The 24569-nt window shown below is 31.6% G+C and overlaps 1 protein-coding gene across 1 annotated transcript in view; it reads left to right on the top strand.

Annotated features, from left to right (window-relative positions):
• Positions 1–4426: 4426 nt before the first annotated feature.
• LOC136969536 (uncharacterized) overlaps positions 4427–24569 on the top strand; it is a 29240-nt gene continuing 9097 nt past the window's right edge. Inside the window, exons 1-3 of the mRNA XM_067263731.1 lie at positions 4427–5558; positions 11006–11129; positions 20925–20980. Coding sequence (XP_067119832.1) covers positions 4650–5558; positions 11006–11129; positions 20925–20980 — 1089 coding nt within the window. The 5' untranslated portion in view covers positions 4427–4649. The remainder of the gene's footprint in view (positions 5559–11005; positions 11130–20924; positions 20981–24569) is intronic.

Genomic DNA, 24569 nt, shown 5'->3' on the forward strand with positions numbered 1-24569 from the left:
CAACATCAGATCAAAAGATATCGAGATTTTTAATAAGGCATAACTCAACATCCCTTAATATAGAAACGGTCCAAAAAGTTTGAGAAACACTGAGATAGAGCATCAAAAACTACTACTAATACAGGCCTGACTAAAATGCCAGATAAATATTTTTTGTTATAATTGTGTCCGAGTCGAATAAAGTACGTTTATTGAGCTAGTGCGTAGAAAAGTGAGATCGAAGATTTTCCCAGAAGTAAGAGATATATCGATGAAACATTTTATAGGAAATGTGGCTGCGCTGCCTGTGATAAATAAACCTAACCGAATGTTTTCTTTATGTTATTCTGTATCTTCTCTTTCTAATGTTAAGTTCGAAAGAAAAACAAACTTTCTTCCTCTCACAATATGGCGGGTTGTTCTACAGTGAAGCCACTTTTGGCTATGAGTATGCAGCTAGTAGCAACAGAACGCTGCCGCTCCAGTTAGATATTATAGCTACATGATTGAGACTGCCAGATGATCGTGGTGGTAAAAGTATCACCTATTGCTCTGTTGGACCAAAATTGAATGAGTTAGAATCCCAAAAACATTTTTTAAACCCGAATATATCGGACGCGTTCAATTACCACCCATCTAACCCATTGTGGGCCTGTCTAAACTTACGATGGCATAAAAATACCCTTTCAATACTTGAAAAGTAGAAAAATTTTTTAAAGTATTGATATTGGTATAATCCAAAAGAACTGCACTTTCTCATTAACAAGTCAATCATTTTAAACTAATTTTGATAGGAAAAATTAATATCTGAGAATGGAGTAAAGATTAACATACGAAATTTGGGATGGTAGCTTGTGTATAAGGGGCATCGGTGCTATTAAATTTTGGTGAGCTTTTTTTTGAAACTCTTTCCGCCCTGTGGGCACTAAGAGAGCCTCTTTTAGCAAGCTCATTATGGGTTCGGCTAGGCCCACATGGTGCGGCCAGGTGGTGGGGGACGAGGCCGACATATCCGGTCGGATCACCCCCCGAAAAATTCCTGGAGAGTTTTTGATCCCGGGTCCCCCAGATCGGCAGATTGCCACCTTAACCGCTCGGCCATCCGGCCGTCAAATTTTGGTGGTTGAAGGTCGAGGGGGTGGAAAGCTAGAAGGATGCCATGTGTCGTATTTCGAGAGGGATCAGACTTAATGAAGATTTTATTCGTTATAAGCATTTACAATTTTCTTTGTAAAACTCATTACTACGCTTAAAATTTTGCTATTTTATAATTAATAATATAAATAGTTGTTTTAACAACAAAATCGCATAACGGATGGCATCACATACAATTTTATTTATTATGATTAATAATATAATAGTTATTTTTTAAATAAAATCTTATAACAGTCAGGAAAGTTGCGCAACTCGTAGCTAGATTTTTTACATTCCCGGCTTGTAATGTATATAACGCGGGAAAGAATTAGAATCGTAACAAATTTGATCCTCCGGATTTTTACAAATCTTCATATTTTGAACCCTCCTGAATCTAAAAAAAAAAAACGTAAAAAAGGGGCAAAAATGGACACGAGTGCGTGTGTGTGTTAGTCTATGGGTGCGTTCTTTAATAGCGGTCGTTCCGCATCGCCGCTACTACGGGAGTGCGCTGCTGTTTGTAGGCATTTAGGAACGACGGTGAAAGAAAGAAAGATGGCGGCGCTCTCACTATCAATAGTATGGTGATGAAGGAATCTATAATTCTAAAATATGAGCTTTTAAAGGCAAAAGAAGGGTCCCAGTTGTAAAATTTAACCATAAAATGGATTATTTGTTGAAAAAGCATTCAAAATAGCCACGAAAAAAATTAGAATGCCAGCTATCATTCGAGAAAAATTCGAAAAGACACTTACATCACCGCGTGCACTAACTTGCGCTTTCACAACTTCTAAATTTTCATTCATAAAACCACATAATGGACCCCGAAACGAAACTATCTGAGCCATGGAGGACGCCATTTTGCTTTCGACCTAAACTACTGCTACAAACGGCTGTTTTTGCCGTTCGACGGCGCGCACTCCCACCGGAATTTAGGAACGCGTTCGACAGGAATTTTTAAACGGATGTCGCTCGCGCGGAGTTACGTGGAGGAATAAAAGAACGCACCCTATTTCGTTTAATATCTCAGAGTGGAGTAACAATTATGAAACGAAATTTGGCATGTTAATTCAATCCAAAATAAAATTGTAAAGTTCAAACCTATCTTTGTTTTTATTCTACATTTACATTACAAAATTTCATATAAAAATAGATAACATCTTCGTTTCTTTTGCAATGAATTTATTAAAACATACAAATTTATCGGCTTTCACAGATCCAAAACTTACGGCCGAAGGGAATAAGGCGTCAGCTACTGCTCTAGTGACCCAGAATCGAATCTTTTTGACCAATTTCAGGAATTAATTTTTCATAGGCGATTTGTTCTGGATATATCGGGCCTCATTCCTAAACACTCAGCCACTACTATTATGAATCTGGCCGAATCTACAATACAGTAGACCTCCATATAACACGGATTCGTATAACACGGAGAGAAAATTGCGATCGTGTTCGTATATCACGCTAAAAAGGACTCGTATAACACGGTAAAACGTCATTGCCGGTTCGTGTTGCGACAGGATTGGTCGAATCTGGACCAATAATGGAGATTGCACAAACCGTTGAGTTTAAACGAGCAGCGGACCTACTAAAAAACATTTATTATTCAACGGCCATAAAAATTATATTTTTATTAATGATGTCTCCAAAGAGCAGCGAATTTTTCGCAGAAAAATATCTTATCAGGAAACACGTGTCCGCCGTTCGATGAGCCGCTCCGCGACGAAAACAAGCTTAAGCAAAGGCGTCGTCAAACGGTGCACACTCGGTAAGTAATCCTACAATATTTTGTTTATAGCATAGTTTATATGGATTATTCCCAAAAAAATTATAGTGTTTTGGAAACTTTGAGTTAAATTAATCTAGAATCGATTAAGTTTATGGAAGAAAATCTTTCAAACAGCCTGTGCAGTTTAGGAGCTACTCCTAAACTGCACACGTGCCGGGCCGTGATTGGCTCATGTATTTAAGTGACTCGTACAACACGAAATTCATATAACACGGAACGTATTTACCGTGTTATAGGGGGTCTACTGTATAATAAAAAAGACCCTCTTAGTTTCCATAGAACAGAAAGTGTAAAAAACTAAAAAAAGCCGAATCCATTGCAGATAAGCCTGCCTATAATGAAAAAAAATTCATCGTTAGAAATACAATTCTAATTTCAAATCAACCGCTAATACAAAACATTGTCAGACTAAACCAATACACTTCCATAGAGTGAATGTGTTAAGATATTGCTTTACCTTTCCCTCGACAACACATTTATCTGAACACAGAGAAATTTAGAAAGTAAAAATTTGTTGAAATAATTAGGTAAGTATTGAAAGTGAAATCTTTCAATACTAGAAAGTAAAGAAACTAGACGGTCAGCTGGTTGAGTAGTTGAGGTGAGAAACTAATGCTGTTGGGAATTCAGGATCGAATTCAGACGGGTCGAAAAACCTCAGGCAGTTTTTACGTGTTGATATGTTGGACCATGTCCCTCATCACTCGACCACTCCATTGTAGGCTTCGTCGAGCTAATGTTCAACCAAGCCTTACTGAATGGCTTACTGAAAAGGCCTTCAATGTCCACAAATCGGAAGAAATTTACAACAGGAGACCAGGGCCGTGTTCAGTAACGCAGAACACCTAAGAATTCTGAGTGGCTTAGTGGGCGGAGCTAAGAATAGATAAAAGAAACTAATGGTGGGAGGAGTCAAGCAGTAGTTCTAACATCTCCATATGGAATAGAAGGAAGAAGAAGAAGAAGAAGAAGTCAAGCCGTAGTCAGAAACGAGTTCAACATTAGAGCATAACTAGACTTAGCAAAAATTCTGCGTTACTGAACACGGTCCAGGCAAATACCAGGCAATTAAAAAACAGGAGACAAACACTTTACAATTTTGAGCTGGACCACTTTTTCCCCTTTCTCAAGACCCTGAAATTGTAGCCTGCACTATAATTTTAAATACATTAGAGTTTTGTGTTAACAAGTGCGTCAATCGTTTTTTGAAATGTGCGACGTAATGTAAAAAAATATAATAGTCTAATTTGTTATAAATTTATATTTCTAAAAGTTTGATAAAATTCAAATTTAATAAAGTAAATTTTTATTAAATGAATTTTAAAATAACTACAATTAATTAACTAATAGTAAATGATACGAAGTCAATTAAGTTACTGGTATCTTTAAATTTATTATTATCAGTAATTTAAAAATAGAAAATTTAAAAATATATTTGAGTTATTTTTTTTTATTGGAGAAAACTATATGATTATAAAATTTGTTTTTGTAAAAAAGCTATAGAAGTGTAGGACGGAGTGTTGATGGCGCAGTTGATTTGAAACACATGCTAATATCGATTAAAGTTTTGTCCGTCGGGAGTCGCTGTAAATCATTATGAGGAAAGCAAAGAGAATTGAAAGAATTTATTAGTAATTTCATTTAATTATTAAATAATAGTAAGAAAGATTAATGGAAAGATGACGTTAATTACGTGAAAGTTAAATGTGCCACCGACTTAAATTACTTTAAGTGGATATTTCGAGCTATGGATGAAACTGAAATCGGAATAGCCGTAGCTAACCCTAACGATAGGCTTAGCTCATCTAATCTGGAATTGAATCGCTTGAATTCTGTTCAATTATTGGATTCACAAAATGTTAAGAAGGACTGCAGTCGAGAAATTAATTGTATCACAAATACGTCTACCAGTAGAACAGATATCAATGATGTTAGAAATCAGTTCAAAGAGAAATTGCATTTATCCAATACTAATATAGGTTTGTTGAATGGTTATAATTGCCATAATTTAAATGGAATAGAGGAGGAGAAAGGTGTTACCGATAATGTAAAGAAATGCTTAAGTGACTGTGAAATCATTAGGCCAGATTGTACATCTGAGAAGATTGTACAAAATTCTGATGATTTGTGTAAAAATTCAAATGGGAAATCTCTCTATGAAACTTGCCATACTGTTTGCATACATAAAAGTCAGCTGGATGAAAATTGGAGTGATACAGACAGTAAATTGTATCATTGTGCTGCTTTGAATAAAGATGCAGCTAAAAATAAAGTGGGTGAGATGTTACAACATTCTGTTACTTTTAGTGAAAATGAGAAGGCAAAAGTAGAAGATTCGGTTATCGCCAGAGAAGTTACTAATAGGTGCAAGAGTGTTAAATCCTCTATATGCAACTGTAAAACTAATACAGACAAAAAATGTTCTTATTTAGAAAATGGTCCTTCTAGTGTATGTCGTTGCTGTGATCAAACTGAAAAAAGACTCTGTGACAATTCTGATACTGCCACTAATGAAGAACTTATAAAATATGTTGGCTATGAATCTGAAAATCAGATGCCGGATATAATGCGACTTATCCAAAAGGACTTATCAGAGCCGTATTCTATATACACTTATAGATATTTCATTCATAATTGGCCAAAACTTTGTTTCCTGGTAGGTGAAATTCATATTGTTATTTAAATTTGAAATCATTAATAATCAATTAATATATTTTTAGTACATTAAATATGTTTAATAACCATTTTGGTTGAGGTTATCAATGGTTCCAAGATGGCGGCTCGTCTCTGATTCCAGCAAATAGAAGAAGGGAAACAGTGGGGATGCACGTTCTAACCTAACCTAACCTATTCTAATAAATTACCTTAATTATTACCAACAAAATTATTAGAATAGGTTAGGTTAGAACGTGCATCCCCACTGTTTCCTTGCTGGAATCAGACGAGCCGCCATCTTGGAACCATAGGTAACATTAACCATAATGTTTCAATAGTTTAATTATTAACCTCTTAAATTTTTTTTTATTGTTAAATCTCAAAAGTCTAAACTAAAGTTATTTGTGAGCTTTTTCTATTCACTTTCATCAAATTTGTTCCCATAAATTTCTTAATGAAAAAATTTATGATTAGAAAAATACATTTATTATTTTATATATAAGCAAATAGTTATAAGTGTGTTATAAATACTGGATTTTTTTAAAAATACAAATATCTTTCAATTACAGTAAAATCTCTCTGAAGCAGTATTTAGTGAAACAAGAAAAAATATTGTTGTAGAGAGATTGTTATAGTGAGTTTTTAAAAAAAATATCTCCTTTCTAATTTTTAATATTATCAGACTAAAAAATAGGGCTATTTCTACAAAGTTAGGTAATATTAGAACAGAAAAATATATAAACATTGGCTATCCGACTTTCCAACCGTCCTCAGTGCACCTGAAGAAGGCCTTTTAAAACGGCCGAAAACGTTTGTGCTCGTTAATTTGTCTGCTAGAAATAGTGTGTGAAAGGTTTTTTGTGCCTACGATTTTAAATTAGTTCTAGCTTTGTGTGCAGAGATTAATATATAGTGTTATTAGTGTCTTCTAATACAATATTTAAATTACCTTAGAAATAATATGGTATAAAATGTGCTAAATATCAAAATCCAAAATCAGTCAGAATCTGAATCTTCATAAGCAAAAATGAACTAAGTAAAACTAAAACCAAGAAAAGTAACACTAAACTGTAGTCAGTGCAGCAAAAGAGTAGACATGAGACAGTCTGAGTGGAAAGGATCTGTCAGATGAAAGGGGTTGAAGAAGACATGGGAGTTGACACATGGGTCACTGTATAACTATAATCCCATATTTGTAAAAAAAAACTTAAAATAATAAAATTATTTATGAGAAAGATAGTAAAAAAAAGTTTTAAAAATGTAAAAAACAAAACAGCTGAGAGAGATCAAATCCATATGTCAACTTTCACATGTCTCATCTGGCATAGACCCTTCCAGCTTTGTCTGACTGGTGTATACTCATTTGCTAAGCTGACTTTAGAATTACTTTTAGTTTAGAATTAAAATATAATTTTTTAAGGAGAGTGCTTTGTAATTATTTTAATATCTGTAATTTGCAACCTAAGATCTTTCTTTGTTCCCGTACACTTTCTAAGAGATCTGTGCTAAATGAGTTTAACATAATAAAATTCCTCGAAAAATTATACATGGATTTTTTAATGTTGCAAATTATACTAATTCTAAATGTAAAAGAGGCTTTTAAGCACTAAAATACCAGAAACATGTTAAATCTGACAACCATGCTCTCATTGGTACTGATGCTTACTGACTGCAAGTATTGTAGTATCACTGTTTTAAGAGATTACTGTATTTTGTTTCCAAAAACAAGTGATAAATTGAAATTTAATTTGCTGCATTATTGTTGTAGAGAAAGAAAAATACTGTGTATTTTACAAGTGCAGTAAAAAAAAAATGTATCACTAAACAGATCTATTGCAGTAGAGGATATTGTTCAATAGGGATAAGTTTTATGTTAGTCTAATACTAATTGTGCAGGGAACTATTTCTTATCATTTTAGAGGGATTTATTGTTATATCAATAATCACTATATTGAGATTTGTATTGTATTAATACATTACATTGTGATGGAATAAATTTGTATATATCTGTTGTAATTTATTTTATACTTAGTGTTAAGTTGTAGGAACAAAATAATTTATATATATTGTATTTTGCATTTATAACAGATCATACTTTTACTAAAAGTGTAATTTTTTTTAAAAAAAAAAACTTAGGTGAGTATGGAGACTTGGAAGTTTTCAATAAACTTTTACAGAAAAATTAATATTTGGCTTAAAGGAATGTATCTTTTATTATCTTATTAAATCTAGGAATCATCATAGTATAATTTAGACAACTTAAATTCTGTTATCATCGTGATGTTTTATATAATAGTTTACTAAATTAAAGAATAATATAAATTTGAATGTTATATTATTGAATGATGATAATTTTATTTAAAGACAGCAAACATATGTAGTTAAATTCATAAATTTTGATAAATTTATAACGAGTGTGCAGTTTTTTTAATAACAGAAAATATCTATATTGCAAAAAAGGTGCAAACTCAAATTTTATAGATTTTAGATTTAATAACTTTCATGTGATTTCTTGATAAAATAAATTCTACAGTTCAAAATTTGTGATTTCCTTCCTTTCAATTGTCAATAGCACTGGTAATTGAAAATCTCCAAGTTTATTGTCACACACTCATTTTTAGAATGTGTCATCTGTAAACATAGAGACATCTAAAAGTGTTAAATATAAATCTGTTGTATATTCTGACATATATAAAATATTTGACAGAAATTACTGCTATATTACATTAAGCAGACACTTACTAAGATTTTGTTCAGAGAGAAATTTTATATAGATTTCTAAAGTTTTAAAGATTATATATTAGCTGTTGAATGCCAGTAAATACATAAATAACCCAAACAACAAAATATTGCAGAAATTGTCTATATTACTGAATGATGATAATTTTATTTAAAGACAGCAAACATATGTAGTTAAATTCATAAATTTTGATAAATTTATAACGAGTGTGCAGTTTTTTTAATAACAGAAAATATCTATATTGCAAAAAAGGTGCAAACTCAAATTTTATAGATTTTAGATTTAATAACTTTCATGTGATTTCTTGATAAAATAAATTCTACAGTTCAAAATTTGTGATTTCCTTCCTTTCAATTGTCAATAGCACTGGTAATTGAAAATCTCCAAGTTTATTGTCACACACTCATTTTTAGAATGTGTCATCTGTAAACATAGAGACATCTAAAAGTGTTAAATATAAATCTGTTGTATATTCTGACATATATAAAATATTTGACAGAAATTACTGCTATATTACATTAAGCAGACACTTACTAAGATTTTGTTCAGAGAGAAATTTTATATAGATTTCTAAAGTTTTAAAGATTATATATTAGCTGTTGAATGCCAGTAAATACATAAATAACCCAAACAACAAAATATTGCAGAAATTCAGATTTTCTCCAAAAGATTTTATTAAAAATTTTTCATATAATTTCTTTACTACTAGTTCAGACATGTCATGCAATTTTAACAAAATCATTATTTTATTCAATACAATGTTTACAAGAATTGTGAGAGCAATAACTTTGAAATTTCTGCATATTCCAATTAGATAGTTTGTAGATGTTATTTTGCATTTTTTTTCTTTTGTACTCTCTTTTACTTGTTTTTTATTTGCTTATAAAGTTGTTTTAGATAGTATTTTTAACATTAAATACAAAAAAAGTCTGACAATTTATGTATTTATTTTTCTTACATTTTATTCAGTTCTCTCACATCAGCTTCTTTTGTTTTAGTGAATAATCAACATTTTCATTTTATTTCATTAAAAATCATTAGTTAGGCAAATAGATATAGTACTTTAATGTTATATAAAAACATGGTAGAGCAGTGATTCCCAAACTTTTTCGATCCACCGTTCCCTTTGTTCCATAAAGTTATACCCAAAGCCCCCTAACCCATTTTCCCTTGTTTGAGAAAGGCTTGAAATAATCTTAGGAAAACTTCTATGAATCTCACACTTTGTGTTCTTACCGTACATTGTCTCAACATCTGGAAATCATTAAACACAATGTTTCTTCTTACCTGTTTACCAGAGGAAAGGGAAAGACTGTCAGTGATCCCAACCTTTGCCTATTGTCACCATTCATTACCCTGCTGCCCACTTGCTTCTTTTAACCTTTCTAGATTTACTCACTACCCACAGGGGGGGGGCGATAGCACTCACTTTGGGAACCACTGTGGTAGAGTGATTGGGTTATGCCTGAACAATATAAAAATTTCAACTATAAGAAATAATCAGAACTCCTTCCTATTTATGAGATTTTGATATAAAAGAAATAACTTACCATATTTCCATGAAAATAAGAGCATGTTCTTATATGTGAAAATTTTGTTTTTGCTGCTTTGAAGCTTATGTCCTGCTTTGCTTATAAAAGCATACTTCATATATAAGAGCATATCATTATATGTGCTAGTTTGTTTAGGTTTATGGGAGCACAGCACTGTTGTGTCAATGTAAATTAAATGTGAATGTACTGATATAGTAACTATTCATTGACATCTCTGTGGTAACCGTTATTTGAAAATAAAAAGACAAAATAAAGAAAAGGTTTTTGATACTATAAAAGTTCTTAAAGAAATAGGTACTTTTGCAGAATATACTGCCAATTTTGCCCCATCTACAAGAGCATGCTCTTTTATGTGTGGAAATATGATAGATGACAATTATAAAAATGCATTTTTTTATTATTAAATCTAAGAAGATATTTTTCATAAAATGCAATCATATTAAATAAACTTAATATTCCATTTATTTTATTAATGTTGTAAAACATAGAATTAAAATTATTTTAATATTGTACAAGGGAAATATGAAGAAAATATACACCCTTTGTCAGAAAAGTTCCGGGACAAAGCTTATAAAAAAAACCCTTTGGCTATCTATACACAATTGCCAATATTTCTGGAGGTCTTGGAAGCAAGCAGAGAAAGCTTCAAGTGTGATGCTTGTTAGCTCATTTGTCACAGCCTGTTGGATGTCTGCGATATCTTGAAACGTCCCTTTCAGTTGCAACCCTTTGTCAGAAAAGTGTGAGTTTTTTCTTGTTTCCATCAGTGAAAAAGCAACTGAAAGGAACATTTCATCAAGATATTGCAGACATCCAACAGGCTGTGACAAATGAGCTAACAAGCATCACACTTGAATGAAGCTTTCTCTGCTTGCTTCCAAGACCTCCAGAAATATTGGCAATTGTGTATAGATAGCCAAGGGGACTACTTTGACAGGAGCTAGGATCATTACTTTGTAATTGCAATTTTCTATTTTTTATAAGCTTTGTCCTGGAACTTTTCTGATAAAGGGTGCACAATAAAAAATCAGTTAAGAATGAATCTTGTAAAATGTGTGCCAATGTTAATTTTAACATTCAGTGGTATTTAAATATATAGATTTTTCTTCTTATGATATTGCATTAAATAATTATACTTTTTTTTTTCATTTTTAGGCAATGGATAATGATAAATGTGTTGGTGCTATTGTCTGTAAATTGGACATGCATAAAAAACACAGCAAACGAGGTTATATTGCTATGTTAGCAGTTGATGAAAACTATAGAAAAAGAAAAATAGGTAATAAAAATGTGTATATGATATCATTATTTATTTTATTAATAAAATTTGAATATTTCTTTAAATTAGTTTATAAATTTTAAGATAATTTTCAGTAATTCAAATTCATATATTTGTTTTATTGTTAAGAAATTTGAGAATGCATTAATAAGTTTTTAATTACAGAGCCAAAGTGACTTACAGAAATATTACAACCTTTTAACAGTTCCAATGGTTGTTGAGCTACAGTCTGAAAAAATTAAATTTTTAATAAATACAATATTTTTAATAATTAACAATATTAGAAAGCAAACAATACACATGAAACAGTAGGCAACAGAAATGTGAATGTTTTTGACTCTGTTAACATGGCATAATAGGACAGATATACAAAAAATATTTATCATTTCTCCAAATTGTTATCCACTGTTAAAGATGTATTATTTACTTTTTCTTAATTAACAGTGTTAAAATTTAAATATGTTGATTGATGATAATCAGCATATTTAAATTTATATATATATATATATCAGTGGCGTGCCGTCATTGGAAGCGATGGAAGCGCCGATTCCACCTTCCAATGACCTTCCCTTGTATTTTATAAAATATAAATTTTCATATTTTAACGTACTTTGAATTAATTAAAATTAATATTTTATTATAACTGCATTATGTATCTTTTACAAATTTTTATACTACATGTGAAAAAAAACGATAAGATTGCTATTGTATATTCGAATAATTCAGTGGCGGAAGGAATGTCGAAACCGGGTCAGTTTCTAATCAGCCAGATTATATAGGCATTAGCACATGCGGTTTACAGTGCACCAACCTCACCCGGTTTAGCTGGTAGAAGCGACACATGCATAAAGAGTTCGACTTTATATCCCGGAGTGGTTGTGGGCTGTTAGCCGCCTGCCTGTCAACTTCCAAGCAGCCAGATTATAGGCATTGGCGCATGCGCTTTACAGAGCACCAACGTCACGGTTTAGCTGGTAGAAGCAACACACGCGTAAAGAGTTCGACTTTATATCCCGGAGCGGTTGTGGGCTGTTAGCCGCCTGCTAGATATTCGGCCACCCTCGCCTGATTATGTGAATCATGAGCAGACTAGATCAACGGCAGGCAACCCCCAGCCTGCGGGCCAGCTACGGCTCGCAAAAAGTTTTTATCCGGTCCGCGAGATCTTTAATAGGTTATTAAATTGGAAAAATAACTAATTAATAGTTATTTTTCCAATTCTTTGTAATTTTCGAAAACGATAAGAGAAATAAATGTAGTAATTAACTTTTTATTTATTTATTTCATATTTGCAGACAAAAAAAAATTACGAGTCACAAGAAGGCGTCAATTGACTACTACAGCCCGCGGAAAAAACATAAAATTTATTCTGGCCCATGTTATAAAAAAGGTTGCTCACCCTAGACTAGATTTATAACTTAACCCAACTGATAGGAATTTACTGGCATGTTTTTATGATAGTTCTGTATAGTTGACAGGAGTTTTAAAAAAAAATCCATTAAAATATTTGATATATTTATTCTGCGTTTATTCCGCTCTCCCATCTTATATTACTTACGGATTTCAATGTTAAACCGGTGATATTACGATTTAGTATGTCCCATCTGTAAGGGGATGCAGAAAAAACGTGTACAATTCTAGTACAGTGTTAAAAATTAACTGTTACTTTGGCAGCATCATTTACAACCAAATTTAATGAATGAGATGTACAATGGTACAAAAAAAAGCTCTAGAATTTATTTTCTTTAAATTTACAATTTATATATCTGTTGTCATAAAAATTTGTCTTTCCACTGTTTTTCCGAGACTACAGATATTCAGGTACAAAGTAACCGGTTTCAACTTATTTCTACTTAGTAGTAGTTAAATAATTAAGCGATTAGGGAATTAGAAACATATATAAAACCCTGATGAAAGAGCCGAAATTTTACTTTAACAGAAGCTTAACCGAACCAATCTCTTGCCGAGTACAGTGCGGTCTGATCTCTTCATAATATTAGATGTAATAAAGACAGAAATTTTTCCAGTTCAATGAGAGTGACCGAAAAGTTGTAAATTTTGGAAATTTCCGTGAACACTCGGTCCTAAAACAAATTAGTTAGAAAACGAACGATGGACAATCTGTTAAGTTTAACATATTTAGATTTTTACAGCTATGGTGAGAAACGTTTAAAATCTACAACAACCCTGTCGCGTCCTTTGAGATATACTAGTAATGCGACAAAAGAGGCATTTGACATTGACCGGTATCGGCACGCACACACCTACTTGGATCGTCTGATTTCATTCATTAGCCACTTGTAGGGAGCTATTTCACTAACTTGTAAGTGGATTGTTTTAAGATTTAAAAAGTAAAGAATATTTTGTTATTTTTATGTATGTTTCTTTACAAAGTTATATTTAATTATAAGTTTCTTTAAAAGTATATTCATACAATTGAAGAATTTTTTTTTACTAAGCATGTATATTCGTCACACATTTTGTTTTACTAAGTAAATTTTTTTTTTATAATTTTAATTTTAGCCCTTATATCGTGGCTAGTGATTCAAAAATTTATTTTAAAAAAGTTTTGGTTCAAGACCATATAATGAAAAAGAAAACATTATTAAAAGAGAAAGACCAATGCCTAAATTAAATATAAATACGTCAACAAAAAAATTTCGACATTTTGACGATAAAATTTATGACGAATGACGATTCTTTCTTAAAATCGAAGCAATTTGGAAATCAAAGCAGAATAGAATTTAACTTTGGTAGACAATATAAAATAAATATTGAAAATTATAACAAGATAATTACAATTAATAGATATATCTAAATTAATAGAAGTTATATATTTTTTTTCAAAGCAAGAATTGGCATTTAGAGGGTGTAGGGAATTTATTGAATCTAATAACAGAGGTAAGGGTAATTATATTGAACTTTCTTATTTATTAAGTACGTCGGATAATTTATTAAAAATACATTTAAAGAAGTATACAGTTTTTACTGGCTTATCGAACAAACGAATACGAACGGGCCCTGACACGCAATTGATTGATTGCCCCTGTAAGTCGGCTTCTTACAGAAACACAGCTTCCCTATCATCAAATGTCACGGCATGCCACTGATATATATACATACATACATACATACATACATACATACACACACACGCATAGCAACAGTAGCAATAAAACTTAAATTTTAATGTTTTTGGTCAACTTTATAGACCATAATCAGATATAACTGATTCACAAGTTTCTGTAATTGACAATGTAATGATGCAGATAGCAAGGGCAAGATAAAGAAAAAGAAAAAGAGCAAGCAAATAGCAAGATAGGAAGTTCCCTGTAATTTTTCCAAGGAAGCATTTTTTTAGAAATTGGCAGAATTCTGCAGTTTCTTCTGAAATTTACTCCCTGATAATTTTTAAGTTGATTTCATTCTATGCATATCATATGTTACCATGTATGTATGTGTGTTGATTTATAGGATTAGGAACTACTACAGGCTCCTAAGTTTTCTCAGGACTTTGAAAAAAATCTCCATTTCTCCTGACAGCCCTGTATGAAATAATGTTACATGTAAATAATCTGTTTCCAATTTCTGAGGATGTTTTAAACTACAAATTAATTATGACAATTTCACTTTCAAACAGAAGCTATTTTCAAACATTTATTGCAACATAATCACAATATCAGGCTGCAATTTTTAATTGTATTTTTAATTTAAAATGTATGCTCTATGCCTCAAATTAGTAGTAGCTTGCACCTGTACAGTACATCATACTTTTCCTGTTAGCAATAGAGTCGTGCCAGTCATCTATCTATCATAAAGAATTGAAATAATGTGACTTCTGGTTTGCATCAGAAGTTTATATATTCTTAATCTGGTCCTCCTGCCCTTAAGGTTTCAATATCTGGTCTCATCTTTCATATATCTAACTTCATTCTCGAGATTAAGGAAGGACAGATAGGCGATAGTGGGAATTTATAGGTCTACAGTTTTTTCAAATTGCAGCCCAATGACATGAATAATGCAAATGATGACCAGATATTTTATAAAGTTATTCCAAGAATTTGAAATTCTAAATTTAAAAATAACTCTAGGCTGATTTTCAAGTAATTCTAGATTGAATGTAGTCAATTCTATTTTTGAGGACTTAAGATAGAGATAAAACTTCTAAGCATAATTTTTTATTAATAGAAAAAGGTTTTAAAACAAAGTTGTTTTTAATACTTCATTGTTTCTTGTTTTCTTTATTTAAGTCTTTGGAAGTAAGCACAAAATTACTCTGGGGAACTTATCATACAGGAACACTGTTGATTCACTATGTAGACTTTATTACATAAAAAGAAAATGCATTTCAGGCTATTCACTCTTCTTTAGCTTTTATTATACATATCTAGTGAAACTGAAATGATGTATTTATTAGTGACAGCTGGAGTAACCAAATTCTTTTAAAACAAAAGGAGCTTAAAAGTAGTAAAACTGTAAAACAAAAATTAACCTACTGAAAATTGTATGTATAGTATTGAATTGAAATAAAAAAAACTAGTTCAATACTGTGATTCAGCAGTATGAGCCAAAGAAAATGTGAGAGACTTAAGAGAGAATTGTAGAATAGTGAAATTTTAACTTGTAATTATAACACCATAGATAGTCATAGAAATAGTGTAGAATAGACAGCAATTTAGAAATAGTCTTGAACACAAATTATCTTAAATTAACTGTAATTTTTATACACCATATTTATTTGATTCTAAGCTGCACTTTACTTTCTCAACAGGTTTTTGTGAAAAAAAAAAAAAAATACTGGTAATAAGATTTGTTTATGAAGTTCAAAAAATGAGAAGTAACAACGAGTGAAGAATTAATTTATTAAAAAAAAATCCTAAATACATAATTTAAAGTAAATCTTAATTGCTCTCACTATCCCTATCATATTGTGAAAACAATTCAATAGTTGCACTATCACAGCTGACTTTGGAATTGGTGTTGGTGTTGTCATTTTCCAAACTAAGTCATCTTCTGTGCCATTCATTGCATCTGTAATGCAGCATTTTTTTAATGGAATGAATTATTTCACTGGGAAATTTTTCTAGGTGACAGTATCCATTTTGCAATTTTTGAAACATTCTCCACCTCTATTTTCCCAGAAATAGTTAAAGCATTGTTTTCCAAATGTAACCAATTTTCATATTCTTTTCTGATGTCCTTAAAAGGCTTGTTGATACAAACATTAAGCAGCTGAAGTTAACTCATCACACTGTCTGGGATTATCATGAATTCAAAATTTTCTTGTATTTTTTTAAAGTATTAAAACACCTGAAAAGGTTAAAATTACTACAAAATAAGCAATTCAGTATTATCCTACGGCAGATCAATGGATTGTTTCTGAAAAAGGATCCTGACTAAAAAGTACTGGTTGGATAACAACAAAATTAGGTCAGGAGATAGTAGACATGGTATAGAATAGATTTATGGTACTTTAAAAAATTATTTTTAGATAAAATTTAGCCACCTTCAAATGTAAGCTGCACCCAATTTTCAAGGGCATTAAAAAAGTGCAGCTTAGAATTGAATAAAATGGTATCTGTTTCTTCATTTTCAAGAGAGTTCTTTTCTTAGTTACTTGCAACAATATATATAATTTTCACGATAGGATAGTAGCAAGAGACATACTGGTAGGGGTGAACAGAAGCATGTCAAACTGGATGAGAGTGCCACACATTGTCTGTTCAGTAGGGTGTGTGTGGTCACCCAAAACTGCTAAACACACCGACAGTGATGGGGCATGGACAGGATCAGATTGTCCAGCAGTTCTTGTGGGATCCTCTGCCACTCTTGCTCCAGGGCAACTTCCAGCTCAAGAAGTTGTGAGAGGCATTGGATGGTTTGCCAGGCGTCTTCCCAGTGCATCCCAAGCACGTTCAATGGGATTCAGATCTGGAGAATATGAAGGCCAGTCCATGCATTAGATTCCTGCCTCCTGAAGCATGTTGTTGACAAGATGCACATGGTGGGGCCTTGCATTATTGTCCATGAAAAAAGTTGTTTTCAACTGCTCCAACATAAGGTACCACTGTTGGGTGCAGGACCTCATCTTGATATCTGACAGCAGTCAGCAATCGTTTCTAATGACATGAAGGTTGGTACAACCACCAATGTTAATGCCAGCCCACACCATGATTCCACCCCCACCAAAGGAGTCCCTTTCTCGTGTGAAATGTGGATTCTTCTGTGTTCCTCGTTCGTGCAAGATCAGGACATGATTATTGTCAGGCTGCGGACTGAACCGTGACTCATCAGAGAAGAGGACAGTTTACCACTCATCATGGGTCCAATGACAATGCTTAAGTGGGCTGATAAAGCCCACTTTCTACAGGTTATATGGCATTCAGCAGATAACAGAAATCATACCATTGGTCACTGGGCATGCAGTCCAACACAATGGTGCCAATTTCATATGGTCTAGGTCAGGGATGGGCAACCTTTTTCTACGTAAGGGCCGCATTTCAAAACTTGAATTGACGCGGGCCGCACACAAGAGAGAAGAGGGGGGAACTGTCGGTAAATCACAATTCTTTATTCATATATAATTATAAATTAGCATATGTATACTTAATATAGCTTCTGGCACCGATTTAAATATAATATATCGGAAATATTTGGTTAAATATTAGTCACCGCTAGTTTTAAATTAGTTCCGATGTGTCTGTTAGCCGGTTTCTTGTTTTAATTTTTACTAAATTCATTGCGAAAAAACTTTTCACGAGTATAAGTTGTAGAAAATAACGTTTGAATTTTTGTTGAATATATCATTAAGCTGGGAAATTGATATATTTATTCATATTTTATGCCACGCGGGCCGCAAAAAATATTACTGCGGGCCGCATGCGGCCCGAGGGCCGCGGGTTGCCCATCCCTGGTCTAGGTGCATATCCATCATCTACTAGCAGAAAGAAACTGTCCTTGCAGCTCTGTTGCATTGCTGCACCTGTTTCTTCTTGCCAGTAAGGTCAAGTAGCAGTCATCTCTTGCTGTTGTAGCAGATGGGTGACCCTGCCCTTGTCTTCTTTGTACTGTGCCAGTCTCTTGAAAGTGATTCCACAGTCTGCTAATCACTCTTTGGGATGTTCCAACTGCTGTTGCCAATGTCATCTGTGTTTGACCAGCTTTAAGATGTTCTATGGCTCTCTGGCTTTGCATTCAAGCAAATCATGTTACAGGGGCATTGCAAGGGCTGGGAAATTGCACGATGTGCACTTTCAAGATCAGGGAACATGCAGATACACCAGAACTTTCAGCCTTTTGTATAGTGCATTTTCACCAATGAAATAAAAGTTGGTTTTGCATCTTATTTGAACAACTTTCTTTGACTTCTTGTTTGATTTTCTGATGATCTTGTTTAATAAAAAAATCAAATGCTTCTTTTTTTTTATTGCTTCATATTTATTTTGAAATATCCTCTAATTTTTGTGTGCAGTGTATTTTGAAAAGATTTTGACATTTCTCAAAAATTTATTTCTGGACTACCACAGGTGTTGGCAACATAAAACTTGTATTGCCAGAAAGAAAAAACTTTATGACAACATTATAATGATTCATTATGTGTACTGCTGGTCACATAGCAAACAACCAACCAATAATTGAATTCTTTCCAAACATATACCAGCATATCATGCAAGAGAGTAGCTGATGCCTCATATATTCAATTCTTTAGTTCATTCAAATAATGTGGCTTGTGTACCACATGTCAAATTATTGTATGGAACACGTTAGCTCGCAACTTGTCTTTCTTTTGGATTTCTACAGGCTCTGCTGTAAGGAAGTTTGAATTCATTTAAGTCTTTTCAGAAGTCAAGGGTTGTCTTGGACTTTTTTCTTTGCACAAGCAACCTTCCTCCTGGAATTTGGAATGCCAATTTAAAATGGAGAGTCTTAGTGGGGGTTTCTTTGCAAATATATGCCAGAAATTCTATTGTACAGTTGTGACAGATTCTATTTTAATGAATTCCAAGATGCAGAAAACCTTCTCCTGTTTGATAGGTGCCATTTTACATTATCAATGGCATCTAGAATTCTGAATGAAATTCTGACTATTGTGTTATCAGTTGATGACCACAACTTCACTCTATAGTAATTTGTTATCCATTTATCAATTCAATTCATTTATTTGAACATATAAATTGAAAGTCGCAATGACATTGATTACAGCATCATAATAGCATAGGTCTCCACATTAATTTTATCAATAAATATACTTACTTTAAAATAAAATACTGAAGAATATTTATTTATTTATTGGCTTCTAAAAAATTGTCTAAGTGCCTTTTTTTCCCCATGTCCTCAATGGGATGACTAGTAGTGAAGAATGGAGTCCCAACATATCCAAGACAAGATTACGAAACAGTTCTGAGGTTCCTACTTGGACTTGAACTCAGATCTCCAAAGAAGCTGGTACTTTTACTACCATAGCCATCTAGTTGTCACTGAAAAATATACTGTGTTAAACTGGAACTGTCATATAAAACAAAGTTTTATTGCATTTTTCCAATTATGTTAAACTGAAATTGTGCTGTGTTAGGTGTAAAATCAAATTTGAATTATTGGATAATTCAGACCATTGTTATTTTCCTTAAAATTCTTATTTAAGTTAGTGTTTAAAAATACAGTTAATTCTAACTTTCAGTATAAAATTTGGATAATTTGTAGTCAATATATACCATATTTCAAAAAATAAAGCTCTAAAAGAGAAAGTATCATGTAGTCAACTGTTTTGTAAAATGCATGCATTTCAAAGATTCTCCAAAATGAGGTTTTCTGAAAACTCTCAATATAGACAAAATTGTCACTTGTTTCAGTTTTAGTGTCTTTTGCATCTAGCTACTGGAGTTGTTTAGCTATTATTTCATGGTGTCTAAGTATGGAACAAATGAAAATTTATATTTTATGATTTCAACTTTTTAGGCAAGAGTGGAGAAGAAAATAGACCAAATGTGAGATTGCCAAAGAATATAGAACACTGCTGTTATAGTAGTAGTACTAAGAAGAGTAATTTGAACATTTTTGAATTTCTCCTGTATTCAGTTTAAAAGGTTTAACTGTATTTCATTGTAAAAGTGAATTTGTCACTGTCAGTAAAACAATATTTAAAGTTGAAGATATTTAAAATATATGAAGCATGCAATGCCATAATGTTGGAAATGTCAAAAAAAACTTTTCAGGAGAGGCAAAAAACACTTTATCTAGTGAATGAATTTGTTTTAATTTTACAATAAAAGGATAAACTTACTAGATTACAAATTCTCTGGAATATCAAAATGATGTAAATATAAGTTGTAACATTTTAGGTGCCAAAAGTCATGTGACTTGCACTTTAGCACTTTAAACATTATGGCTTCACATGAATTCAACTTTAAAATAGAGCCACTTATAGTGCCAATAACACCACAATATTCTTTTGCAGCAGAAAGCATTGCATTTAGAACTCAATTGTTCAATAAAATGTATTTAGAGAAAAATGGCATCTACAACATTATGGCATTGCACACTTCATGTATTTTTTGATCATATAACAGAACAAATTGTAAATTCAGGTGAATGCATTTTAACAATTTTTTCTGGATTCAATTAGTGCTATTTTCCACAAGAAATAAACGTTTATATTAATAGTTCTTTAAAATTGATATGATAGTAACTTTTAGTGTAATAGAATCATCATTTTCAATTTATTATCAATTTTATGTTTTTGTTTTTAATTATGTATCTAGACATGCATAATAATTCTGTATTTTTTTAAAATTTTAGGTTCAAATCTTGTCCTAAAAGCTATTCAGGCAATGATTAGAGATGAAGCTGATGAGGTAAAATTATATTTTTATTAAATGTTTCGTTAAAATTTTTATTTCTCAATAGTTTGAAAATGAAGTTTTAAGAAATTTGAATGTAGACTTGAATATAGTTAATTAGAGGAAAAAAAATTGATCCAAATATGTGTCAGTTTTTCATGTAATGTTAATATTAAACTTTTTTAATATTTATAAGTTTCTAATGTAAAAATGTTTGTATGAGCAACTTTTATCATTATTATTATTATTATGAAGGTTTGTAAATTTGTAACTTTGTAAATAACCCTTTCAGAACCTTTTTATCCAGTAAGGTACGATATTTAGATGCAGGAACAAATGTTTTCGACACTATCGAGTTCTGCTTCAGGTTCGATATTGCGATGTTGTTCCAACTTTGGAATGCCCAGAGTTAAATTTTAAACTGCCAGTTAATTCAAGTGTTCGAATTATTTAATACCAAATAATTTTGCTGTTTTTGTCATTCTCCGTTATATAGGCCCAGCGCTCTCATATTAATGTTTTCATCCATAATTCTATAAATAAGATGTCACTATTATTGGGGATCCTTCTCATAAGCATATTGCCACGCATATGATATTGTGTTATCTTTGTAGTTTATGCAGTTTCCTGCTCCATTGGCCTTATATATTTCTAGTATTTCCAGTGTTCTTATGTAATCAGTTTGGAATGACTGTTAGTGTTTCATATTATTCAGCTGCTATTTGGAAATATGGTTTGTTGTGTGGCTGTAGAATGATCAGATAGACCCAAGAGAGGCATAAAATGTATTCTATACTATGTGTGTTCTAAAATGTAGCTGTATAAGAAAAATAGTACACTGAACCTATTTGATATTAATACAAATGAATAAATAAATACAGTTGACTCCGCATAAGTCGTCACCCAGATAACTCGACACCGTCGGTTAAGTAGTCAGCTTTCTATGGTCCCGGCCGACTTAAATAGGCATTAATGTTAAAAAAAACTCCGGTTTACTCGACACCGTTTAACTCGTCACCACTGGATAAGGGTTGATTTACACACAACAGTGACGTGCTGGCACAGTGACCGTTTGGTGCATAAACATCGATAAATATCACACATAGCCAATCAGAGTTTTATCTACGACATGTGATCTGTATTCTGTCAATTATACAAGTGTTGTACATGAAATTCTGATTGACTATGTATGATATTTATTGATGCTTACTGCACTGTGCCAGCACGTCACTGTTGTGTGTAAATCGACCCTAAGTTGACATACTTTTGCTGTCTCACACTCTGATAAGTTGTCACCCCCTCCCGAAAAAATGAATTCATTCCGCACGTGGTGCGAACTCATTTTTTTTTTTTTTCAGGAGGGGGAGTCGATTTATTTATTAATATATAATTAATATATTTAATAATATACTAATATATTAATATTATTAATATACATATATACATATTAATAAAAATGCCTTAACATTTTATGTATTTTTATGTATAAAATAATAACAGATAAACAAAAAGAAAATATACAATCTGTATCAACGTCACAACAGAATCCAATTTTGCATTTTCTCACGCTAGAAGCATTAAGAATCCTTAGACATTACTTGCCAACGATTGACAATTGTGAAGATAATGTTTTCAAGGCGTTCGTGATCGTTGAAAAAGAAAGTAGAGACAGTTAAGTGCTCAAAACAAACAACACTAAATAAATTTTTCAGTTTATCATCTACAGAGTAATTGTAAATGGAAGACACAATGTATTGTAAGCCTATACTACTGTATAACGCACTACTGTATTTTATTAATTGTATTTTTTTGGTTTTTTTTCCAACTTTGCTTTAGTCGTCACATCGGATAACTCTACACATTTCCACTTCCCCTTGGGGTGTCGACTTATGCAGACTCGACTGTAAATATATTTATAAACTTTATACAAAAATTATTTATGTTTAACAAAGTTAAAAATGACAAAATATATTCAAGAATAAATGAAAGAACAAATGGTCCATAAATGCTTTAGCATTATAATAAAACTTTATTAATTTGTAAAAATTGATTTACATTTAATTTAAAATTAATATTAAGGAAATTAGATTGAATACTTTTAATGTATTTCAATATTATGTCAAGAAAAATATAATAAAATTTCTAGAAATTAATAAATACATTTTATTAGAGACTAATTTTAATAGATTATTTGATTGATTTAAAAATTATTTTTTATTGAAATTTTGTGTAGTTTTTATTATATCATTTGGTAAATGTTCACTTAGTTAAACCTGATGGTGGCACTTCCAGAATCTCCAGGTCTCTCTTGAATTTTAATGTAGGTGTTGCTGTCAATGATTTTCAACAATTTTAATAGTGTTAGGTTTTTAGATTATTTTTTTTATCAATTTGTAAACTTGTTTAGTGTTATTTTATTTTTATGTTTCAAAAATTTATTTTTTGGAGTTTGTATACAATTTTTTCAGAGTTAATAATTAATATTTTAATTTTTATTGTTGTAATTGGAATTACTTAAAGATAAAAAAGTTTTTATGACAAAAGTGGACCTCAAAGAATTATTTTTTGTTATTTAGAATTGGATTTTCCTGAAATAGTTGTTGACAAAAGAATTTTGTCAGATGTCAAGTTTGCCATAAAGTTCGGTTTACAACCTGTAGATGCAGATTGTGTGAAATGCAGTGGTCGTTGTAAATTAATTTATAGAAAGGATCTTGATTCAATTTTATTTCAATGTCACAAATGCAAAATGAGCAGTTTGCCATTTGACAGAACTTTTAAAGATGAATTCAGGAAAATTTCATTGGGAATTATTTTTTCTTCATTTGGCATCTAATTTTCATAGAGTGCACATTGAACGCAACATGTTTGGCTGTGGGCGTGAGTTATCATATAGCTGTTGACTTGGCAGACTTCATGCGACATGTTATGATGATTACCTTGTATAATTTATCCCAAATTAAAATTGGTGGGCCTGGAAAGATTGTTGAAATTGATGAAACTGTTGTTGAGTAAAAGGAAAACTGAAAAGGGGAGGGTTTTGAAAGTAACTAGGTGAGTTGTTGGTGGAATTTGTCGAGATGATAATTCATATTTTGTATGTAAAATAAATGACAGGTCAAAAGAATCTGAAAATCTAAAAAGGAAAAAAGACGAAATGTGTGTTAAAAGTACGGGAAAAGTGTCAAGTAAGATAAAACAAGATGTAGTTACAAGATTTTGCAGAATCATGCTCTAGTTTGAAGAAATTGAACAAAAATATATATAATTGGGTTAATTCTGAGTACAAAATTTTTTTTCTATACAATATGGTTTTGTTATTATTTATGCTGTTTTCCATCTTGTTTGTGAACGCTATGTCTACAAACAAGATGGTGACTGGAAGTGCCACCATCACGTTTACCTAAGTGAACATTTACCTATCATTCTTATAATCATTAATTAATAAGCAGTTTAAAATTTGCTTTTTATTGATAATTTAATATTATCTTGTTAATAAAAAATTCAGTTATAGTTATTTGCTTTTTTGTCCTATATTTCAATTCATTTTTTTAATAGCTATTTTTGTTATAATTGCAGACTTATCAGACTGCAGTTTTTAATT

The sequence above is a fragment of the Centruroides vittatus genome, unplaced genomic scaffold, assembly GCF_030686945.1.
Source record: "Centruroides vittatus isolate TY-2023 unplaced genomic scaffold, ASM3068694v2 contig_18, whole genome shotgun sequence".
In the NCBI taxonomy this organism is placed as follows: domain Eukaryota; kingdom Metazoa; phylum Arthropoda; class Arachnida; order Scorpiones; family Buthidae; genus Centruroides; species Centruroides vittatus.